The sequence below is a fragment of the Mobula birostris genome, chromosome 11 (genome assembly GCF_030028105.1).
Source record: "Mobula birostris isolate sMobBir1 chromosome 11, sMobBir1.hap1, whole genome shotgun sequence".
In the NCBI taxonomy this organism is placed as follows: Eukaryota; Metazoa; Chordata; class Chondrichthyes; order Myliobatiformes; family Myliobatidae; genus Mobula; species Mobula birostris.
This window is the reverse complement of record NC_092380.1, coordinates 61,707,783-61,733,472: the sequence shown is the minus strand read 5'-3', so window position 1 is coordinate 61,733,472 and position 25,690 is coordinate 61,707,783. Positions and strand designations below refer to the sequence as shown.

The window sequence follows — 25,690 nt, the reverse complement described above, 5'->3', positions numbered from 1 at the left end:
CCCTCCCCCTCCTGTCTTCTCCTATCATTTTGGATCTCCCCCTCCCCCTCCAACTTTCAAATCTCTTACTAACTCTTCCTTCAGTTAGTCCTGACGAAGGGTCTCGGCCTGAAACGTCGACTGCACCTCTTCCTACAGATGCTGCTTGGCCTGCTGCGTTCACCAGCAACTTTGATGTGTGTTACTAATAAATGCTTGCCTCCTCAGTGTCATTCTTCCTCATCATTAATCACTGCCAATTCTAACACTTCTGATTTGAGGTTCCTTACAGCATCAAGATGAATATATGATAAAAGATAAGAAACACCTCTGTCTGCAGCCTTCACATCATTGAACTTCTTAGCAACAATTTTTCAGCCTTGAGTCAGTTTGCACTAGACCCTGATCTCGTAGACTTTTACTTCTCCTGAGAAGATTACTAATTGTATTTTGGCAAATCCGTTCAACTACTTTTAATGCCCTTCTCTCATTTTCCATCCATATTACATTTGCAAATACTCCAGTCGTTAGTCAGATGCAGCAGTTTAGAAATCGGTTTTCACCACCTTGCCAAGATGAAACAGTATTAGTAATATCCCTAATACTGATTTGAAATGAGGTAGATGCAAGCCTGTGACCGGCATGGGTTCTTCTGTGGACTGTGTACCGTAGACATCCCACCCTGCAAAAACTCATTTCAGGGAGGTAGCAGCCCCGCTCCCGGTCGACTTCCAAGGGTGTGTGTAATACTTTTTTTAGTGATTTTGTCTAATCTGTAAACCAAGTTGGGTATGTGCAGAAAATGTGACATTAAAATATGTATATATATTATATTATCATGTTTATTCTATTACAACTTTAAGCAAGACTACAGGGAGTTTGGCGTCATCACGTAGGACATCAATAGAGTAGTTCCTTAGCAGCTGGCCAGCTAGTTTAAATAACGTTAGTTATGCTAATGAACAAATGACACCTGTTAAACTCACCTCAACATGTCTTTTACATTCTAACCCACCATGGGCAGTAGAAAAGTCACTGTTGCAAACAGCGCAGCAAGCAGCACTGTCATGAATTTTGAGGTTGACTGTAAAGCCCGCCCACAGAGAAAACTGATAGGTCTACTTCGCACGAAGAGAGACCAATCAGGATGCTCGCTCTCGGTCTCCCTCTCCCTCTCAAAAACATTAATTTGTGGGATATTGTATATAATTTCCGGGCATCAGGGAGCCACTATCAATATTGGGGAGACTCCTGGAACTTCCCGGAGAGGCGGGATGTCTGGTGTACTGAGTGATGAGAGATGGTGGTTTGATGAGTAGGTGGCTCAGGGTGTTTTCGCTCTCTGCGTGACTCTGCTGCCCAGTTGTCTGTTTGGATGGCCAGATTTATCAGGTCATCCAGGCTGTCGTGCTCAACCTGGGATCTCATGCCAGACCTCTGCTCTCAGCCTGCACTGGAGTTAGTGATGAGAGGCTTCTCTTTCCACTCTGCCTCAACCACAAGTGTGTGGAATTTTATAGCGTAGCCTCTCCCTTGGCGCTGGTCCAGGAGTTGGTGGGTAGTGGAAGGTCAAACAATCTCGAGCTCGACGACAAATTGTTGGAAAGGCTGCACTGCGGGAGACTTTTGTTCTTCTAGGGCATTGAACAGGTTGATTTTCTTGTCGGCATTCACAGTAGGACAGAGAAATACAATGAAAAGCTACAAACAAAGATTGTAATGAGCAATGTACAAAAGAAGACAAACAGCACAAATAAAAATAAATAAATAGCAAAAGCATGAATTGCAGAAGCCTAAAAGTGAGTCTGTAGGTTCTGGAATCATGTTCCATGCTGGTTCGGGAGCCTGACCCTCACTGATTCAGGAGCCTGATGTTTGAAGAGTAATAACTATTCCTGAACCTGGTAATGTGAGACCCAAGGCTCCTGTACCTCCTTCCCAATGGCAGCAGCATGAAGAGAGCATGGCCTGGTTTGTGGAGCACTTCGATGATCACCCCAGACATGCCTTGTTCTCATTGCTACCATCAGGAAGGAGGTACGGAAGCCTAAAGGCACAAACTCAACAATTCAGGAACAGCTTCTTCCGCTCTGCCATCTGATTTCTGTATGGACATTGAACATAAACACTACCTCAATACTATTTTAATTTTTGTTTTTGCACTACTTATTTAATTTAACTATTATATATATATATACCCAAACGTGAATTGCATTTTAATAAATATGTATTGCATTGTACTGCTGCCGCAAAGACACCAACTTTCACGACATATGCCAGTGATATTAAACCTGATTCCGATTCTGGATGCTGCTTCTTTGTGGCAGAGCTCCTTCGGGATCTGCTCAATGAAGGAGAGGGCTTGGCCTGTGATAGACTGGGCTGTGCCTACCACTTTTTGTAGACTCTTCTATGCTGAGGTGTTGGTGTTTGCATACTGGGCCCTGATGTTACCTGTCAGGATACTCTCTACTGTGCATCTATAGAAGTTTGTCGAAGTTTTAGATGACATGTGGGATCTGCGCAAACTTCTCAGAAAGGAGAGGTGCTATCATGCCTTCTTTATGATGGCATGTAAGTGTTGGTCCCAGGACAAATACTCTGATATGATAACTGCAAGGAATGAAAAGTTACTGAGCCTCTCCACCATTGATTCCCTAATGAAGACCTCCACTTTCCTCCTGCTATAGTCAATAATCAGCTCTTTGGTTTTGCTGACGTTAAGTGCGAGATTGTTATAGCACCACTCAACCAGGTTTTCAATTTCCTTCCAAAATGCTGATTCATCACTACCTTTAATTTGGCCAACAACAGCAAACTTCAATATGGCATTGGATCTGTGCTTAGTCTCACAGTTAAAAGTATAAAGTGATTGAATTAGGGGTCTAGGCACATGGTGCATTTTTACTAATGGTGATTGAGGAGATGTTGTTGCCAATCTGTACTGCACATCAAAGTTGCTGGTGAACGCAGCAGGCCAGGCAGCATCTCTAGGAAGTGGTACAATCGACGTTTTGGGCCGAGACCCTTCGTCAGGACTAACTGAAGGAAGAGCTAGTAAGAGATTTGAAAGTGGAAGGGGGAGGGGGAGATCCAAAATGGTAGGAGAAGACAGGAGGAGGAGGGATGGAGCCAAGAGCTGGACAGGTGATTGGCAAAAGGGATATGAGAGGATCATGGGACAGGAGGCCCAGGGAGAAAGAAAAGGGGGAGGGGGAGAAAACCCAGAGGATGAGAAAGGGGTATAGTGAGAGGGACAGAGGGAGAAAAAGGAGAGAGAGAGAAAGAATGTGTGTATATAAATAAATATAAAGGATGGGGTACGAGGGGGAGGTGGGGCATTAGCAGAAGTTTGAGAAGTCAATGTTCATGCCAGCAGGTTGGAGGCTACCCAGACGGAATATAAGGTGTTGTTCCTCCAACCTGAGTGTGGCTTCATCTTTACAGTAGAGGAGGCCGTGGATAGACATATCAGAATGGGAATGGGATGTGGAATTAAAATGTGTGGCCACTGGGAGATCCTGCTTTCTCTGGTGGACAGAGCATAGGTGTTCAGCGAAACGATCTCCCAGTCTGCGTTGGGACTCGGGCGCAGTATATCACCCCAGCTGACTGACAGGTGAAGTGTCGCCTCACCTGGAAGGGCTGTCTGGGGCCCTGAATGGTAGTGGGGGAGGAAGTGTAAGGGCATGTGTAGCACTTGTTCTGCTTACAAGGATAAGTGCCAGGAGGGAGATCAATAGGGAGGGATGGGGGGGGACGAATGGACAAGGGAGTCGTGTAGGGAGCGATCCCTGCGGAAAGCAGGGGGGGTGGAGGGAAAGATGTGCTTAGTGGTGGGATCCCGTTGGAGGTGGCGGAAGTTACGGAGAATAATATTTTGGTCCCGGGGGCTGGTGGGGTTGTAGGTGAGGACAAGGGGAACCCTATTCCTAGTGCGGTGGCAGGAGGATGGAGTGAAAACAGATGTGTGTGAAATGGGGGAGATGCGTTTGAGAGCAGAGTTGATGGTGGAGGAAGGGGAGCCCCTTTCTTTAAAAAAGGAGGACATCTCCCTCGTCCTGGAATGAAAAGCCTCATCCTGAGAGCAGATACGGCAGAGGCGGAGGAATTGCGAGAAGGGGATGGCATTTTTGCAAGAGACAGGGTGAGAAGAGGAATAGTCCAGATAGCTGTGAGAGTCAGTAGGCTTATAGTAGACATCAGTAGATAAGCTGTCTCCAGAGATAGAGACAGAAAGATCTAGAAAGGGGAGAGAGGTGTCAGAAATGGACCGGGTAAACTTGAGGGCAGGGTGAAAGTTGGAGGTAAAGTTAATGAAGTCAACGAGCTCAGCATGCCTGCAGGAAGCAGCGCCAATGCAGTCGTCGATGTAGCGAAGGAAAAGTGGGGTACAGATACCAGAATAGGCACGGAACATAGATTGTTCCACAAAGCCAACAAAAAGGCAGGCATAGCTAGGACCCATACGGGTGCCCATAGCTACACCTTTAGTTTGGAGGAAGAGAGAGAAGCCAAAGGAGAAATTATTAAGAATAAGGACTAATTCCGCTAGACGGAGCAGAGTGGTGGTAGAGGGGAACAGGTTAGGTCTGGAATCCAAAAAGAAGCGGAGAGCTTTGAGACCTTCCTGATGAGGGATGGAAGTATATAGGGACTGGACATCCATGGTGAAAATAAAGTGGTGGGGGCCAGGGAACTTAAAATCATCGAAAAGTTTCAGAGCGTGAGAAGTGTCACGAACATAGGTAGGAAGGGATTGAACAAGCGGGGATAAAACCATGTCGAGCTATGCAGAAATGGGTTCGGTGGGGCAGGAGCAAGCTGAGGCAATAGGTCTGCCAGGACAGGCAAGTTTGTGGATCTTGGGTAGCAGGTAGAAACGGGAAGTGCGAGGTGTGGGAACTATAAGGTGGGTAGCAGTGGATGGGAGATCCCCTGAGCGGATAAAGTCGGTGATGGTGTGGGAGACAATGGCCTCATGCTCCTTCGTGGGGTCACGATCGAGGGGTAAATAAAAGGAGGTATCCGTGAGTTGTCACTGTGCCTCGGCAAGGTAGAGGTCAGTACACCAGACTACAACAGCACCCCCCTTATCAGCGGGTTTTATAGTAAGGGGTGGATTAGTGAGGAGGGAGTGGAGAGCAGAGCGTTCGGAAGGAGTGAGGTTGGAATGGGAACAAGGTGCGGTGAAGTCGAGACGGTTGATGTCCCGTCGGCAGTCCTTCCAGGTGAGGCAACACTGCACCTGTCAGTCGGCTAGGGTGATATACTGCGTCCGGTGCTCCCAATGCGATCTTCTATATATTGGCGAGACCCGACGCAGACTGGGAGATTGTTTCGCTGAACACCTATTCTCTGTCCACCAGAGAAAGCATGATCTCCCAGTGGCCACACATTTTAATTCCACGTCCCATTCCCATTCTGATATGTCTATCCATGGCCTCCCCTACTGTAAAGATGAAGCCACACTCAGGTTGGAGGAACAATACCTTATATTCCGCCTGGGTAGCCTCCAACCTGATGGCATGAACATTGACTTCTCAAACTTCCGCTAATGCCCCAGCTCCCCCTCGTACCCCATCCGTTATTTATTTATATACACACATTCTTTCTCTCTCTCTCTCCTTTTTCTCCCTCTGTCCCTCTCACTATACCCCTTGCCCATCCTCTGGGTTTTTGCCCCCCTCCCCCTTTTCTTTCTCCCTGGGCCTCCTGTCCCATGATCCTCTCATATCCCTTTTGCCAATCACCTGTCCAGCTCTTGGCTTCATCCCTTTCCCTCCTTTCTTCTCCTATCATTTTAGATCTCCCCCTCCCCCTCCCACTTTCAAATCTCTTACTAGCTCTTCTTTCAGTTAGTCCTGATGACGGGTCTCGGCCCAAAACGTCGACTGTACCTCTTCCCAGAGATGCTGCCTGGCCTGTTGCATTCACCAGCAACTTTGATGTGTATTGCTTGAATTTCCAGCATCTGCAGAATTCCTCGTGTTTGCCGATCTGTACTGAGTGGGTTTGCAAGTGAGAAAATGCTTACATTCCTCAGGCTACTTCAGTTCACTGTTACTTTGGCTCTGGTAAAATGAACACCAGTACTGGGCAACAGAAGGTCAGGCATGCCACTGGTAAGGTGTAGACAGAGCCTTACTCTGCATCTGATTTACACTGAATTTCCCTAATGAGCATTAGATGGGACACTAGGAAATGTGCGATTCTGCAGCGTTAACACAACTTTTGAAGCTAGCCCACAGAAATATATAATATGAAAACAGACAGGCTGTATTACAAAATATTTAGCTTTCAAAATAAAATTAAAATATGAATTTATGTATGAAATGGTGTCCACAAGCATGCCTAGATGATGAAGGCTATCGGCTTGAAATGTTGACTTTTTATTCCTTTCAATAGATGCTGCCTGACATGCCGAGTTTCTCCAGCATTTTGTGTGTGCGTTACTCCAAATTAAGATTCAAGCTTGAATTTGCATTTTAGTAAATATTACCAATAATTTGACAGCTAGTTTTGTTACTGAGAAAGCTAACTCTTTGAATATTACTTAAAGTATCAACCACTTAGGGAAGATCACAGTGCAGATTACGACTCTTTGCCCCTGAGTTTGATGCGATAGTAAGATAAGTTATGCAGGTAGATTAGTTGTTACCATCATTAAAGGCTTCTATCCTAAGCAGGACCATCCTGACACTTTTAGTAACTTAGATCTGTGTTTAAGAATCTGCGTTCTTGATTATTTTACCTCAAATAAAATTTTTCAACCTGAAGTATAATTTGTGGACTTCCTACCTGTGTCCCTTCAAAATAGTTTGATTTTGAGTGTTGGAAACCAAATATAAGGTTCCAAGGAGTGACTCTTATTTGAAATCAAATCAAAAAGTGAAAATTCAAAGAACAAATGGAGAGCAGAACAAAGAACAACAACTTTAGCACTTAATGTAAATGAAGTGGCTAAGCTTTCACTAGACATTAGCAAGAGAGCATGAACGTACGATGGAGTGGGGCAGGGTAATGATGGACAGTGAATATTCAGTTTCCTTTCATGCAACTCAGAGGATGAATATTTCACTCCACAAATGGAAAATATGCACTGAATTGTATGCAAGCAAGAGAAGAATATTAACCAGAGTGTACGGGAGACAGGGGGAAATCCACTGAGGCTTGAGGAAGAGGAAAATATGCTCACAGTGTTATGGGGTACGCATAAATCTCAAGTTGTTAGAGCAGAAGGAGGAAATGTCATCTGGTCTGACAGACAGTGGGGTTGCATTTCCAGAAGTGAATTATGGAAAGTTCTACTTGGGATGGTTTCAATAACTAATCAGGAAATGCTTACAAAGCTGGGCAATGCTCTTGGATACACACAGTTTACTGAGTGCCCGTCAATACCTTTGCAACTCTCCATTCCACATCTTGTAAAAATGCAAAGCAAACCATCAGTAGAAGCTTCATGAACAAAACATAACTCCAGGGTTGTACTTAGTCTGGATCAGCAATTTCAGCATATAGGATTCTTTTGTCATGTGCAGTGCAGTATTATATCATGGCATGGAGCTTCAATTCTGCCTTCCCTGCTCTATTACTACAACAGTTCTTTTGACCTTGTGTATTTATCAGTTTCCAAATGAAATATAACCTACCCTTGAGACTCAGGACAAGGATGGCAAGGACAGGTATATATCAGATTTCCACTTGAATTTACAATCTTCATCAGTAGCTCTACCAGACCAATATAACAGTCTTTTTTTAAATGAGATAAAGAAAAAGATTAGCTTTAAAGATTGTTTTTCTTCCTCACTTGTACATGCAGTGAAACATTGAAACATACAGTGAAATGTGCTGTTGGCGGCAAATCTTATCAGTGAGGACGTGCTGGGGCAGCCTGCAAGTGTTGCCAGCTTCCAACCTTAATATAGCATGCCCACAATTCACTAACCCAAACCTTAACCATACGTCTTTGGAATGTGGGAGGAAAACTGAGCACACGGAGGAAACCCGAGCACACGGAGGAAACCCATGTGGTCATGGGGAGAATGTACAAACACCTTACAGACAGTGGCAGGAATTGAGTAAATGGCACTATGAAGCAACTGTGCTAATTTCTATGCTATCATGCCACCCCTAAAATAGTAAATGGGCAAGATGATGTATTAATTTAACATCTACGTGGGGATTTGCATTGACACTGCAAATGTCTACCAGAATGAAATTTTAAAAGAAGATATGAGAGACTGCAAATGGGGGCTGAGGAGGAAGGACAGAAATTGGGGGACCAACTAATCCCATTGGAAACTGCAGGGGATGATAGGGAGACCTCCCTGTCACTGCTCCGCCACCAGGAGATGTACCAGGGCTAAGGGAGTGGTGATCCCTGGCTGACAATCCTGCAGCTGCCCTAAGGACACTGTCACAGGTGTGGCAGGCAGCAATGCCAAGCAAGAGACAACATCTTCCTGTAAATCTCATTGGAACCTGGAAGAACTCAGCAGGTCAGGGAGCATCTGTCGAGGCTTTCAGGTTGTAGTCCTGAAATTTTAACTGTTCAGAGCATGATTCTTAATTATGCCGGTAGCTGGGGCAAGTAGGGGACTATTCATGAAAACAATTTTAGGAGTTCTGACAACTTTGGAGTGACAAAAAAAAAGAAAATGTTTTTCAAAAATAATTGATTAATTGACTGATTTCTAGCCTAGTGCTCATTTTTTTGCTGTGACCTATCAAGTGAAACTATTTGCACCTTCCATATACATTTCTTTGATTTTCTCTTTTTTTATTGCACTGATGCAGGCAATTTGGAATATTTAACCACCAGAAAGCCTCTTTCAAGCTATCAAAAACAGCTGAGAATGGACTGTGAGGGGGTGGGGGGGGAGGGTTGGGAGGTGGTAAAGGTGGGAGAATCATTTTCTAATTCATCGTTACTTATTGTTGTATGCTAATGTTGAACTATGATCATTTGATCCACCTGTCTGTGCTGGAGTTTGTCAGGACTTTTAACACAGCCAAGCTCACTTCAGCACATCAAAGTAGGTGAATGCCATCAAGTCCCTCAGATTAACACACACTAATTCTTACAGGGTGCTCCGCTAGAGAATTTCTTAGCCCAGGACTAAAGACAGGGCACCACATTCTCTATAGTATTGTAGTTCCAAAACATAAAACTAATCAAAATGAAAACAGGGAACTGGGATAACATAATTAGTTTTTACTTTTAGCACACAGGTATAACGTGGTGGCATGATGACATATGCTGTTCATGTACTTATAGATATAACTAGTAAAGAATTATTTAAATGAACAAAATGCTTAATTAAATGAAAAATTACAATATTACTCAAATATTACTGAAATATTAAATACACAACATCCCTCGGTACATAGAACTCCAACTTAATACAGAATGTGTCTCAACTTTTATATATAAGTATAGAATGTATCAATACTTTTATATAAAGTATTCTATAGAATGCAACTACAATATAGACATCCACAGCATAGTAAATTTTAAACTGTCCCATTCAAGCCTAAAGATTTAATCACCCTGGAGGCTTTCTTACTCTTGTGGGATAACATCTTCCTTGACAAGAGGGATCCCTCTGCTTGGCAGGTGAGACTTGTGTCTGTGAAACAACCTCAGATTCTGGGGGCTCCTCTGTGGTGGTTGTAGGAGTTGAATATGGGACTGCAAAAAGTGGTTCTGATAGCTCTGAACATATCTTCGGGTTGTGTTGGCATCCTGGACTATGCGTGGCAAGCATTGGATCATAATGTGTGAGTACAGTGTCTGACATTACCATTTCCTTGGGCTCACACTGCTGTTTCCTCCCCATCTATAATAATGAGTTCAAGGGGTAGAGCACAGTAGCCAGGTTTGGCAGGAACCTGTTACAGTAATTGACAAATCGTAAAAAGGATGACAACTGTGTCATGTCCTTTGGCCTTGGGGCATTCACCACTGCTTGAATTTTCTCAGCACACTTGTGTAATTCTTGAGTATCATGGTGTGACTCCAGTAAGGGATACTTGGTTTAAAGAATTCACACTTGTTGCATCATGCTGTTTTTAACACTGTTTTGACATTTTGGAGATGCCCATTGACATCTTTACTGGTAACAAGGATGTCATCTAAGTAACACAAAGTGCTGGGTAGCCTTGCAGCACCTGGCCCATTGGTTTCTGCCAGAGTGCAGGTGCAGATGCTACTCCAGAAATAAGCCTACTATAGCAATAAAGCCCTTTGTGGGTGTTTATGGTGAGAAACACTTTGGACTCCTCTTCTACCTCCTTCTGTAGGTAGGCCTCAGCTACATTCATCTTGCTGAAGTGTTTCTCTCCAGAAAGTTTGGAAAGATAACCTCTACCCTAGGCAGACAGTATTGGTCTACTTTCAGTTCTGGGTTGATGGTTACCTTAAAATTGCCACAGTTCCTGACAGACCCATCCTTCTTGGCCACTGGGACCATAAGCATTGCCTGTAGGCTCCACTTAACCTTGGAAAGAATTCTGTCAGTCTCCCTGCAATGTAGCTCACTGACTACTTTATCATGGATGGTATAAGGAACCAGACGAGCTTTGTAAAACTCGGGTGTGGTATTTTCATTTAACACAATTTTACCCTTGATATGTTTGTACCTTCCAATTCGTTCTCTCAACACTGCTGTGGCATCATCCAGTATCTTTCTTATTTCACTTTCAGTTGACTCTTTTGCAGGTGATGTGGCTGCAAATGGTGGATGGATCCCCAGTCAAGTTGTTGTCTCAGCTACCCATGCCTCCACAATTCTGGCCCTCCAGCTTCTACCACAAACAAGCCCAATGTGGCCTGTAGGTTGTTGTATTTCACAGATACAAATGTCATTCCCACAGGAATGATCTTTTCTTCATTATAAGTTCTTAGTTGCATATCTGCAGGCTTCTGTTTAATATCCTTGAAATGCCATTAAAAGTTCAAAGTTCAAAGTAAAATTTATTATTAGAGCACATAACACGTCACGACATACAACCTGAGATTCTTTTCTCTGTGAGTATACTTAGCAAATCTATAGAACAGTAGCATTCAAACTCATTTTGTGGAGTAACTGAAACAGCTGAGACAATGTCTATTTTCATTTTAATTAATTTACTATTCACTTCTAATGTAAGCCATATTGCTTGTCTATTGTTAGTTTTCACATTGTGAATCTAACGGCTACACGATCTATGGAACTCTCATCATTATCAGATATTTCATCAACAGCATGCACTTTAGTGCTCTTTCTGAAACTGCAACTTGACTTTTTATCTTTTCCTCTACCATGTGCAGTTCATTTATTTTTGTCTGCCTGACATAGTCTTTGTATGTGTCCTACTTTGTTGCATTTTCTGCAAGTTTCACCTTTAAAACTGCATTGGTCTGTTACATGTGAGCCTCTGCCACAATGGTAACTCCATATGTTTGACTAAGACCTTGCAATTTTGTTCACACTCACTTTCATTTCTGACTCTAACCTAATTTTGTCTCTGCTGTTTCCATTGATACAGCTATTTAAACTGCTCTTTAAAATCTAAGTTGTACCTCAGGGGCCAATTTTGGATAATTTCTTATAAGATTCCACAAACTAAATGATCTCTCAGTGCATCATTAGGCCCATCACTGAACTGACAATGCTCAGACAACTTCAATTTAGCCACATACGCTGAAGTGGACGCCCTTTCCTTTTGTATCTGCTCATCGAACCTAAATCGTTCTGCAGTTAACAATGGCTTGTTCCTGCATTACTTTCAGGATATCAGCAAAGCTCATTTCGATTGGTTTGGCTTGAGCAGTCAAACCACAAAGCAAACTGTATGCTTTTAAACCCAATGCACTCAGCAAAACTGGCACTCGCTTTTCATTGGCTATTTCATTTGCTTTAAAATACTGCTCAATTTGCTTAGTATACAATATCCAGTTTTCTCATTATATCTTGAGCATGTTCCCAAGTCCTCTTCCTAAAGAGTGGTGTCAAGATTTAAATAGAATAAGCCTGGTTAGGCCTGAACATTTTTATGCTTCTAACCTCAATCATACATCTTCTTGCAAGATGTAACTAATTTGCAATAAGCTGGACATTGAGGGGTGGGGGATAGGACGGAAGTGTTCGTGGTATGCATTGTTGGTTGCTAAAGTGGGGAAGAGGGTTGAACTCGAAGCTATGCCAATAATAAGGTAGGAAGATTATAATTTGGCCTATCAGAGGATGATGCGCTGATCCTTGAATTTATTTTAAGTTTCAAGATTTAAAAAGCTGCAGATGCTAGAAACTTAAAAAAGACAGAAAGTGTTGGGAAAAAATCAGCAGGTTGGACAGTATCTGTGAAAGGCTAAACAGTGAATACTTCAGATCTGTGACCCATTATTAGAAGTGTGAGCTTTGTTAGAACAGCTTAGAAGGACTATGACATGAGAGAAAGCATGGACACCAGTAGTTTAAAAAATTCTACATTACCTTGTATGCATGTTACCACCTCATAACTGACTCACAATTCCCACACCCCACTGTGAACTAAAATAGCTTATCACTTTGCACCCGACCTTTGCTCGTAGTGCTTGTTCTGTTTCTTCCATAGAAACTGAAGGAAGACCATGCAACAGATACACATTCTGCTGAATTATAATTTCCTCCTTCCATTTCAATATAGCTTCTAGGAATCTATGAGCCATATTGAATGTGGGTCACTGTTGTTCATGATTTATTAAAGGGAGGAGCTTTGCAGACAGTATCTTGCTATTTATAACTTTTGCATTCCAATCAGGACTGATGAGTTATCCACAATCAAAACCTACAGATACTATAATGCAGATAATTAATAGAGAGTTGAGAGTCTTGTGGTGTTGTCCATGTAACCAAGGTCTTTTCACAATGCCACAAGCCTCTCAATGAATTGTAGTCACAGACATTTTGTCTGGAGCCCCAAGGTAGAATGCTTCTTCAGTCTTTCAGAGTAAATGGGGAGGGAAATCTCCATTATTGTTCTGGTGTTGATGGCCACCTTTGTCTAAATATCAGGAAGTTTGTAAAGCCCCAGTACGTAAATACTGAGTGTCACAATTTGCAAAAGTTAGGTGTTTACCTACTCTGAGAAGGCTCTGTCTGGTCATGTTGACAAAGCAGACTCAGCATATCTTAGCAAGGTGGAGTTTTTCTCTTCAACATTCTCAAGTGGAGAGATTTCTGAAGAGGAATATTTAACTCTAAAACTATGGAACAATGGTCTGCTTAGAACCTGTTTAATGTCCTAAGAGGATAAGAGGGAGTGGATCCAATTAGATAATTTGCTGACAAGACCACTTGGCAAAATCATCTCATAATCAGAACCTTCCTGTAGACATCAGGTTGTAGGTTGCTTGATAGGGAATATCAGCCTCCCTGTACCGTTTGGTTACTTCCAACCCATTAATGGCGATAACTTTTGGGCAAAATATTTGTGGTGTTGCTTTGGGGTTACTTTCAATGTGCTCAGAACTATTGCAAGCTGTCCTTAAGGCTATGGTTAGGATGGAAAACCCAGTGGTGAGTTCTTGGTTCATCAACAACATCTTGATTACACAGGATTCTGTGTTCTACATGCTGCTCTCTGGTCTTGGTTGTGACATCAGTTGTGCTAGTTGTGGGTCAACTCAATGAAAGGGGCCCTGTGCTTTGCTTCGAAGCTGCTGGTCTTTCCACTCAAAGAATTACCATCGACCGAATGTTGCCAAGTATCAGGATTCAGTACTAATTAAGGACTACTTAAACAAGGTGCAACCAATGCAAAGTATCTACTGGCATTAGAAGGAAATTTGTAAGGCTATGCCCTCCAAACATCCCTTGCATACAACATGCAGGAATTAGCCTGTGTCATGTTATTTAGAAGATGTTCATGAAATAAAATGATTGATTATACAGTCGTAAAATGTTACCTTTGTTTGTAGAATATTTTCTGTACAACTTTCTATGAAGTAAAGAATTTAATTTTATGGTAAAATATCTATGGCAGGAGATTGCTAAATTTACCTCTGAGATGATGAGGTTTGAGAGGAATCAGGAATGAAAAGGCTTTGTTGAAAATAATGACATTATGTGCCAATATGTTGTATTCTTCACTGTTTTGAATTGCTGTGCATGCACTTGTCTGATCTTTCAGTTCTTGCCACTAATATTTTTGTTTTCTGATTTACTTCACAGTACTGTGCTTTTGCCTCGCTTTTCTTCATCTTGGTGTCAATCAGCACCTTCTGCCTCGAGACTCATGAGGCATTTAACCCCATCGTTAATAGAACGGAGATTGTAAGGAATGGAAATGAAACCCGGATGGAAACTATTCAGGAAACAGAAACAGAAGCCTTCTTAATGTACATCGAAGGAGTCTGTGTGGTATGGTTTACCTTTGAATTTCTCATGAGGATCACTTTCTGTCCCAACAAAGTGGAGTTTATCAAGAACACTCTCAATATCATAGACTTTGTGGCCATTCTGCCCTTCTATCTGGAGGTAGGACTCAGTGCTTTGTCTTCCAAAGCTGCTAAGGATGTTCTGGGCTTCCTGAGAGTGGTTCGCTTTGTTCGAATCCTGCGAATCTTCAAGCTGACCCGTCATTTTGTAGGACTGAGAGTTTTAGGACATACTTTGCGTGCAAGCACCAATGAATTCCTGCTGCTCATCATCTTCTTGGCACTTGGCGTCCTGATATTTGCCACCATGATCTACTATGCTGAGAGGATAGGTGCTAGCCCCCATGACCTGAGAGCCGATAACCACACACAATTCAAAAATATTCCAATTGGATTTTGGTGGGCCGTAGTAACCATGACTACACTTGGCTATGGAGACATGTATCCTCAGACATGGTCGGGCATGTTGGTAGGAGCCCTCTGTGCTCTTTCGGGCGTGCTGACCATTGCTATGCCAGTCCCTGTCATTGTCAATAATTTTGGAATGTATTACTCCTTAGCGATGGCCAAACAAAAATTACCAAAGAAGAAAAAGAAGCATATACCGAGACCGCCCCAGCTGGGATCCCCCAATTATTGTAAATCTGGTGTAAACTCTCCACATCACAGTACACAGAGTGACACATGCCCACTCGCTCAGGAAGAGATTTTAGAAATAAACAGAGCAGGTAGGAAACCTCTTAGAGGAATGTCCATCTAACCCTCGAATGCCTCCTTTGCACCTACCCCTGGTAGTCATTTTATATCTCAACCAGCTTTGGATTTCTGGAAAGGCAGCACATTTAAGCCATGCTAGTGTTTTGTATCAAACATTCTTTTAGTAAGCACGTTACCAAATAGAGTGCAGCCAACCTGGCAACTTTCTTTATTGGAATGAAACCATGCATTGCTGAGGTAAGCTCCTCCTGGAATCTTAGTATGATATGTTAAATTACGGCTTCGACAGTTTATCTTGTAGAGAAGAAAAGCAAAAATGCATAAGAGTATACCCTAGAATGACTACCAGAATCTACTATAGTTCCCTGAAGTATTTAGCACTGCTCATAGTTTATTAGCTACCAATCTCTAAAATGAAGTATCAAGTGGATTTCGGACAGAGTGTTGTCTTATTTGACCAATTGTAAGGATCAAGATCAGGGTAAAACTGTGTGATTAAAAAAGACTATACCCCAGGCTAAACTGAGGATGTAGGATTCTAAATATTTGTCTATAGTCTAATTATTGGCTCTTTTACAGGAAACTTGCTGCATGAAAAGATACACAAATATAGGCTTCAATCTCCTAGAAAATTAGTACAGTTTACTGCCTGAAAAGTATTAAAGTGTTTCACTCCAGATCTTAGTAGCTTCTTTGTAAATATATTTCATGTTGCTCTTAAAAATTTGCCATGCATTATAATTACAACATAACTTAGTATCAGAGTGTAGATCATGCTCTATCTTTGTAACCCAATGTGAGAAGAAGCCACTTTCCCCGCTGTTTCCGAGTGAATTAGCATAAAATAATTGTGCATTTTAGTACAAAAAATATTTAACTCTTTCAATGAGAGAAATATACTCATATAATCACATCAGATTACGATGTTTCTAATACCTATTTTAGTATTAAAGATTTTTAGTCTAAAAAATGCTATTTGTATACTAACAGAAGCATTTAGAATAAACAGGTTAACACCAGCATTAACAGAGGAGTGTCAAACGCTTTAATTGTGCGTTTGCTAATATCACAACAGTAACTTCTTACTTTGCTTTTACAAATAGTCTTCTGAAGAAACATCAAAATATAGAGATTAATTTTAATATATTTAGCAATGAACTGTGTTTCCAAGACATAAAAGATTACGGTTGGTAACGTTACTGCAACCCCAACATGCTCCTTTCTCTGTTCTTTTTGTAACAGGGATATGAGCTAATAATTTTAACCAATTATCATCAAAGACAAAGTATCAGGGAGTGCAGGGAACAGTCATAGATACAATGGAGGGTAACTTCCACATTACTGATTAAAATTCACTCTTGTTTGATAATGTACCTTTCTTTAATGTATTTAATATTTCTGCTTTGGTAAAACAATATTTTCATAGCAGTCAGCATCTAGAGTTCCACCCTGTTCATCTTGCCTAGCCTGCTGGGTTCTTTGGTAACGGAATGAGACTTTCTACAAAGATGAGTCAACTTCACTTCCAGTTCCACACTCCTGTTTCTCATTCCAGTCCTCTCACATGCCTCCACACTTTAGAATATTATGAAAGAAACTGAAACAGTAATAGGCCCTATAGCTTTTCAAGATTTCTGCGGCATGAAATCTCATTGTTTATAATCATGAGCTTTACCTCTCCACCTCATGGAAACAACTTCTTGGTATCCAACTTGTCATTCCCTCTCAGAATTGTCCATGCCTCATTGAGATTACTTTCTTTCAAGCTTCAGTGAATATATCTTCTTCTGCCCCTCTTCACTATGCAATCCCTTCAATCTCAGAATCAGCCCTGTGATTGTATCCCTCACAGATCCCAAGACATTCTGTCTCCTGTCCTATTCTCATTCCCAATTCCACATTTGTGCACCATGGTCATTTTCACTCCTGCCCTTCTCAACCCCCAAGAAAAGTGATCGTAAGAGTTACAACGGGGAAGGATGTCATTCAACCCATTGAGTTCTGTACCAAAATTACATGTGAGCAATCTTACTTACTCTAACTTATCTGCCCTCTTAATGGTCCTGCAATTTATTTTTCCTTTTAGATGAATTTTCAGCTGCTTTTGAAAACCACAGTCAAATTTACTATTATCCCAGGCAGTGGATTGAACACCCTACTCACCTGCTGCATAATTTTTAAAAATCTCATCTAACTATAGATTCCTTTCCCAATCACCTACAAATTTTCACCCCTAGTTCATAGCCCTTTGCCACTGATAATTTTTCTCTCTATCCATTGTCTGTATTCTTCATGATTTTTTTATTTTCTCTATCAGATCTCCTCACAGCCTCCTCAGTTTCAAGAACTGTAGCTTCTCCAGTCTACCCTATCCCTGGAATAAATTTAGTAAATCTCTTTTGCACCCCCTTAAAAACCTTTATATTTTACTTAGAGGGAAGCACACAGAATTTTGATTAGATTAGATTATGAGGACATTTTTATTATGAGGACACTTTTATTGTCATTTAGTAATGCATGCATTAAGAAATGATACAATATTCCTTCAGAATGATATCACAGAAACACAAGACTAACCAAGACTAAAAAAACTGACAAAAACCACATAATTATAACATATAGTTACAACAGTGCAAAGCAATACCGGAATTTGATAAAGAACAGACCATGGGTACAGTAAAATAAAGTCTCAAAGACTCTCGAAAGTCCCATCATCTCACGCAGACGGAATCTGCGCAGATGCAGAATTGCAAACAATATTTCAACAGTGGTTGAACCAGTGTTTTATGAAGGCTTTATAATGGCTCATCATGATTTTTACTCTCATATTCTACTGGGCACATGATCCCCTCTGTTTTTAAACACCTTTCAACCTGCCCCTACCAGTGAAAGTTTACATTTGAACTAGTTAGTCACCTGCAATTGGAACTTAGTTTACTTGATAGAACTAGCAGTGATGAGAATGATCAGCTGTCTGCTTCAGTCTCCGTGCTGTATAACAATTAAACTATTCCAAAGGACGTAGAGAAATTGTGAGCTCAGCCACTGTGGTAGAATAAAGCAAGTAAGAATATCGGAGAACATTTTATATGGTGAGAGATTGAAAGTTGTTTGTGAATCCATGAAAGCAAAACCCTGAAAGATAACAAAGAAAAAGCATTTGGGAAGGAAAAAGTCTATCTCAAGAGCACTTGATAATGAGTTTTGGCATAAGGCCATAAGCTGTAGGAGCAGAAGTAGGCCATGAAAGGTTGTGAGTGGTGGTAAAAATCTTCTGAGGTGTATATATTTCAATGCTAGGAGTATTGCGGGGAAGGCGGATGAGTTGAGGGCGTGGATTGACACGTGGAATTATGATGTTGTAGCAATTAGTGAAACTTGGCTACAGGAGGGGCAGGACTGGCAGCTTAATATTCCAGGGTTCCGATGTTTCAGGTGTGATCGAGGCAGAGGAATGAAAGGTGGGGGAGTAGCATTGCTTGTTAGGGAAAATATTACAGCAGTGCTCAGGCAGGACAGATTAGAGGGCTTGTCTACTGAGTCCTTATGGGTGGAGCTGAGAAACAGGGAAGGTATGGCCACATTAGTGGGATTGTATTACAGACCACCCAATAGTCAACGAGACTTGGAAGAGCAAATCTGCAGAGAGATAGCAGGCAACTGCAGGAAACATAAAGTTGTGGTGGTAGGGGATTTTAATTTTCCATACATTGATTGGGACTCCCATACTGTTAGGGGTCTAGATGGTTTAGAGTTTGTAAAATGTGTTCAGGAAAGTTTTCTAAATCAATATATAGAGGGATCAACTAGAGGGTATGCAATATTGGATCTCCTGTTAGGAAACGAATTAGGGCAAGTGACAGAAGTCTGTGTAGGGGAGCACTTCGGTTCCAGTGATCATAACACCATTAGTTTCAATTTGATCATGGACAAGGGTAGATCTAGTCCTAGGGTTGAGGTTCTGAACTGGAAGAAGGCCAAATTTGAAGAAATGAGAAAGGATCTAAAAAGCGTGGATTGGGACAGGTTGTTCTCTGGCAAAGATGTGATTGGTAGGTGGGAGCCTTCAAAGGGGAAATTTTGAGAGTGCAGAGTTTGTATGTTCCTGTCAGGATTAAAGGCAAATTGAATAGGAATAAGGAACCTTGGTTCTCAAGGGATATTGCAACTCTGATAAAGAAGAAGAGGGAGTTGTAAGAAATGTATAGGAAACAGAGGGTAAATCAGGTGCTTGAGGAGTATAAGAAGTGCAAGAAAATACTTAAGAAAGAAATCAGGAGGGCAAAAAGAAGACATGAGGTTGCCTTGGCAGTCAAAGTGAAGGATAATCCAAAGAGCTTTTACAAGTATATTAAGAGCAAAAGGATTGTAAGGGATAAAATTGGTCCTCTTGAAGATCAGAGTGGTCTGCTTTGTGCGGAACCAAAGGAAATGGGGGAGATCTTAAATAGGTTTTTTGCGTCTGTATTTACTAAGGAAACTGGCATGAAATCTATGGAATTGGGGGAATCAAGTAGTGAGACCATGGAAACTGTACAGATTGAAAAGGAGGAGGTGCTTGCTGTCCTGAGGAAAATTAAAGTGGATAAATCCCCGGGACCTGACAGAGTGTTCCCTCGGACCTTGAAGGAGACTAGTGTTGAAATTGCGGGGGCCCAGGCAGAAATATTTAAAATGTTGCTGTCTACGGGTGAAGTGCCGGAGGATTGGAGAGTTGCTCATGTTGTTCCGTTGTTTAAAAAAGGATCGAAAAGTAATCTGGGAGATTGTAGGCCGGTGAGTTTAACATCAGTAGTAGGTAAGTTATTGGAGGGAGTACTAAGAGACAGAATCTACAAGCATTTGGATAGACAGGGGCTTATTAGGGAGAGTCAACATGGCTTTGAGCGTGGTAGGTCATGTTTGACCAATCTGTTGGAGTTTTTCGAGGAGGTTACCAGGAAAGTGGATGAAGGGAAGGCAGTGGATATTGTCTACATGGACTTCAGTAAGGCCTTTGACAAGGTCCCGCATGGGAGGTTAGTTAGGAAAGTTCAGTCGCCAGGTATACATGGAGAGGTGGTAAATTGGATTATACATTGGCTCGATGGAAGAAGCCAGAGAGCGGTGGTAGAGAATTGCTTCTCTGAGTGGAGGCCTGTGACTAGTGGTGTGCCACAGGGATCAGTGCTGGGTCCATTGTTATTTGTCATCTATATCAATGATCTGGATGATAATGTGGTAAATTGGATCAGCAAGTTTGCTGGTGATACAAAGATTGGAGGTGTAGTAGACAGTGAGGAAGGTTTTCAGAGCCTGCAGAGGGACTTGGACCAGCTGGAGAAATGGGCTGAAAAATGGCAGATGGAGTTTAATACTGACAAGTGTGAGGTATTGCACGTTGGAAGGACAAACCAAGGTAGAACATACAGGGTTAATGGTAAGGCACTGAGGAGTGCAGTGGAACAGAGGGATCTGGGAATACAGATACAAAATTCCCTAAAAGTGTCGTCACAGGTAGATAGGGTCGTAAAGAGAGCTTTTGGTACATTGGCCTTTATTAGTCAAAGTATTGAGTATAAGAGCTGGAATGTTATGATGAGGTTGTATAAGGCATTGGTGAGGCCGAATCTGGAGTATTGTGTTCAGTTTTGGTCACCAAATTACAGGAAGGATATAAATAAGGTTGAAAGAGTGCAGAGAAGGTTTACAAGGATGTTGCCGGGACTTGAGAAACTCAGTTACAGAGAAAGGTTGAATAGGTTAGGACTTTATTCCCTGGAGCATAGAAGAATGAGGGGAGATTTGATAGAGGTATATAAAATTATGACGGGTATAGATAGAGTGAATGCAAGCAGGCTTTTTCCACTGAGGCAAGGGGAGAAAAAAACCAGAGGACATGGGTTAAGGGTGAGGGGGGGAAAAGTTTAAAGGGAAAATTAGGGGGGGGCTTCTTCACACAGACAGTGGTGGGAGTGTGGAATGAGCTGCCAGACGAGGTGGTAAATGCTGGTTCTTTTTTAACATTTAAGAATAAATTGGACAGATACATGGATGGGAGGGGTATGGAGGGATATGGTCTGTGTGCAGGTCAGTGGGACTAGGCAGAAAATGGTCCGGCAAGCCAAGAAGGGCCAAAGGGCCTGTTTCTGTGCTGTAGTTTCTATGGTTCTATGATTCTATTTGGCCCATCGAGTCTGCTCTGCCGTGCATCTTTAACTATATAGCGTCTTGGTAAGGGTGCACCTGTAATATTGAGTACAAGATCATCTCTGTACCTAAGGAAGGATATATTTATGACACTGGGGTGTTTATAAGTAGGGTACATTAATTCAAAATAAGAACTTCCTTCACTGAGGTTGATAGATATTCATTGATGAAAGGAATCAAGGGGATAAAGCGGAGCTGGGGTAAAAGGTCAGCCATGATCTTACTGAAGTTGACATGTGGGTAAATAGCCTACACCACCTTCAACTTCTTACATCTGCTCCTATATTTCTAAGAAAAGTGCCTTGACAGAGCAGGCACAGTGGTATTTAATTGACCGAAGCCAGTGTACGATGGATAATACACATTTTGCACTGTTTCTAAAGTTAGCTGTCTCCAGCTGGCATCGTTCCCCTTCCCATGTGTTGTCCCTTTACACTGCACAAAAGACCAGAATGTATCAAAATATAAGTGACGGCTAACTGAGAGCAAGAGAGAAGGTGTGAAGAAGCACATTTTTTACATATTGACCTATGGAAGCAAAGCTACATGCTGCTAAATTATATAAAAGGAATAAAATCTTCTTTGTTTAATTATTGAGCTGGTATTTAAACCGTCCAATTATGATGTAACCAAAACCATTTCAGTTACTGAGAACTATAGTATTTTAGTCTCCAATTCAGTGTGCTTTTCCAAGCATCTGCAACTTTCCCTTTATATTTTTCACACTTCTGTCTTCTGTTTCACATTGTATACCACGCTCACTAAAACACAGTATTTCCTTCCCCATTCACAATAGTCTTTGCCTTTTGAACCGATTTACACTATTTCACTCACCATATTCAGCAAGCTTGGGAAGGAGGGAGACCCTTTCTTTTCATTGTAACAACTGATAACGTGAGGGCCAAGATATTGTATCTTATAGCACATTATTTATGTGTGCTATAAGATATAATTTCATCAGATAATCCTCAATGAAGGATGTTCTCAGACTTGCTGAGTACTCTGCCAGATCTGAGATTTTCCTTTCTGGGTGCTTGGTGCATCAGATACACAAAGACACCTGACTGCTTTGTACGTATAGCAGCATCCAAAGTCCAGAGTTGCAAATATAGGCACGCTTGCGTTGTTTTCGTGCATATGTGCATGGCCTGTGACTTTGGCGGACTTGCAATCCTGCTTTGTTGTAGCTTAAAGGGAAAGGAACACAGCAGGTTTACTTCACTGTGTAGTGTGCTGTACAGCCCAATGAAACCTTCTCCAACTTTGATTTCAACTGCCCATTCCCCAATCCTCTGAACTAATGGCTAGCTTTTGTAGTTTCCCTTGTTAGGAGTTTTCTCCACCCCCCCCCCCCACCACCCTACCAACCTGTGATCCATGAACCAGTCTCATGACTCACTTGTGGTGGACATTAGACAAATGGTCTTTAGGTATATTTATGGTATGAGGCTCTTCCCAGGGTGGCTCGGGTTTTGGGAAGATTGTGGCAGTAGGTCCTCGAGCAAAAAGATCTGTTGTCCTGTTGTTCATAGCTTGTTTCATTTACCTTCCCAGATATGGTGTTTCCTAGGATGATGTGCTTCAATGCATTTTAATGCATCAAGCCAAAAATTAGCTGCAAATGGGAATCTGAGAAGGGAGGGATAACAGGGAGTAATCCTATGGAAGAAAATTAATGGGGAACAGGGTGCTGCATTTAGAAACACATTTTGCATTTTTCATTAACTGCTATTGCTATTTATTAGTTTTTATCTGCTAGATGTTTAAACACTTTGTTATATAACTCTTGGGAAAGGGACTAAGTAGTTAGCCTCATCAATGATCTGGAAAAAGCACAATGTGCCAAATAGACTTCTGTGCTACAATTCTGTAACTTCAGCAGCTACTTATGAAAGGAGTGGCCCCCAAATTTATTTGACATTGGACTTTGTTAAAGGATGCTTGTGGCTAAGAGATCAGACTATTGCTGCTCTGGGCCATATGGTAATTGGTTGTGCAGGTGATTAAAAGCTTGTCCATAAAACAAACTGAGCATAACATTCTGTTAGAATAAATATTACATAAAACTTCAGCATTTAACAAAATAGGATGGTTTACAGGCATAACTTGATTCTGCCCCATTATTTCCTTACTAAGCCCAATGGCCTTGGTTTAAACTCCTTGATGGTGGTCTCAGCTATAGAAATCACATTGAAGTATCCACTGCAGAAAGCATGAATTGCAACAGTGGATCCTTTGTCCCTCCATCGGTCTGTCGTGACAGAATGTTGTCTCTCATTTGTAAAGCCCTGTTCATTCTGTTCCATGCACACCAAGAGTAGTTTTGCTGATAATTGTTGAGATCTATCTTCCGCAATTTTGGTGCCGTTGCTTACTATATTTATGTGATATTATTTGCCAATGCAAAATATTTTATTGGCTGGATGTGCTGCCTCTGGAGTAACTTTAGTTGATTGCATAGAGTGTTACAAACCATAGATTCTGCTAACCTTTAGTAAGAAACACAAACATACTACTTAGCATTTCATTCAGCTTTTGCTTGTATATTTGAAGATTTTAAACAGAACGGTGATGCAGCAAATGCAGCATTGGCAAACGAAGATTGTCCTCATATTGACCAGGCAATGACGCCTGAAGATCACCTCCCCTTCACTCGTTCTAACACCAGGGAGAGGAATGCCAGAGACGGGCCCTGCTTCCTCTTATCAACCGGGGAATTTGCATGTCCACCCGATGGAGGAATAAGAAAGGGTACGTAACACACAGGCAAGATACGTAACCTTATAGGTATATATATCAATCTGTTAATCTAGTATTGCTAGGATATACAGCTGCATTGGGAAGGTTTATCATGGATTAATAAGCAATGCTTAGCTGTGTAGAGTAATTGTCTATGAAATTCCATAGAGATTTTAGAAAGACGCTAAGCGCCATGAATTAAAGTGTAGAATTTCATTCAAGTCCTCTCACTGGTGTATTGTATGTGTATATATATATATATATATAAAATTATATATATATATGTAGATCTATACATAGAGAGACAGTATTATCCAAACCATGCCATTGGTGTGGTATATAGGAGCTTCATGTGCCATTTCTGATGGACAGTCTTCTATAGAGAACACTTAATATGTAAATATAATTTATAAAGTAAATTAAAAGCCAGACTAAAAAAAAATTGATCACAACACTTTCATAAGAAAGTAGCTTGAAAACCTCAGCTAAAATTATCTTTGTAGCAAAGTGTTGAATTTGATTCCGTATTGGACAGATTGGCTAAAGAGTAATTCACTAGTGTGTTTCAATGTCAGCATATTGTTGGCCCGTGGAAGTATGTTTCTACCAGCATGAACGATGGAAACCTTTCAGCTTAAATTCATCCTGTATGTGTTCTTGTAGATCTGTTCAATGTTAAGTTCTTGTGCATGTTTGAAATGGAATTGGTTGCATGTCTAGTCTTTAAATGCTTCAATGGACTTCAGAATAGTATCAAATTGGCATCAAAATGAGACCAATTCTTACTGCGATGAAAGACTAAAGAGTTCCCAGGCATTCCTTCAAGCCAATTCATATGATGTATGGGGTGAGATGTCAGATCAAACTCAAGTTAATCAAATTTCCACCATTGATGTGATGTTAATATCCTATAAAAGTGTTTGCATTAAATTAAATTTGGTGAAGTAAATTTGTTAATAAAAGGAGTAGACAAATGAAATGACTTTGGCACGGCCTATCTAACCAACTGAACATTGGATTTTCTGTTCAGTTGATTTAATTATACATCATTTCAACGTTTACTCTAGTTGGGTTGCATGTTTGTGTCTCAGAAAACAGAATAGCTACATAGAATAAACTATTCAATATCTTGCTGGTTAGTTTACTATATTAATGGAAGACTAACATAATGGCTTTGTGTTTCTGATGTACTTATTATCTAGGATATTTTTTTTTCTACAATCATGTTTTCAAAATAGGAGGCTAAGGTATTTCCTAATTTGAAAACAGTGAATTGTTACTTGGAGTGGGGAGTTGCCAATGGGAAAAGGAGATGGGACGGGGACATTTGGTGAATTGGTGTTGGTCTTTCACCTCTGTCCCCTAGATCAACACAAAACTCTATCAATGTATTAAATCTTTCTTTAGTTGGCTGATATTCTGACTGGCATTAATGCACTTCTGCATGAGAATGGCCATTATACTCCCAAACTTATCTCTCATTTGGCAATTTCACATTCTGAAATGTATTGGAAATGGAAAGATTACTGGTGGTACTCACTAGAGACTATGGTTACCATGTTAACTGAACTGATGATGTTGAATACAAGTAATGATGGATAGAAATTACTGCTTCTTCAATACTGCCACTCCTTCCCCTAACTCCTCAGAATTCACAGAACA

General features: G+C 41.3%; 1 protein-coding gene across 8 annotated transcripts in view; it reads left to right on the top strand.

Moving 5' to 3' along the window:
* LOC140205513 (voltage-gated potassium channel KCNC1-like) overlaps nucleotides 1-25,690 on the top strand; it is a 79,261-nt gene that overhangs the window by 51,590 nt on the left and 1,981 nt on the right. For 2 of the 8 annotated variants that reach the window (XM_072273134.1, XM_072273130.1), the window contains exons 2-3: nucleotides 14,178-15,111; nucleotides 23,843-24,040. In XM_072273134.1, coding sequence (XP_072129235.1) covers nucleotides 14,178-15,111; nucleotides 23,843-24,040 — 1,132 coding nt within the window. Of the gene's footprint in view, nucleotides 1-14,177; nucleotides 15,112-23,842; nucleotides 24,045-24,708; nucleotides 24,720-24,991; nucleotides 24,994-25,690 lie in introns of all 8 variants that reach the window. The other 6 variants (XM_072273131.1, XM_072273129.1, XM_072273135.1 and 3 more) reach the window with 6 other exon arrangements.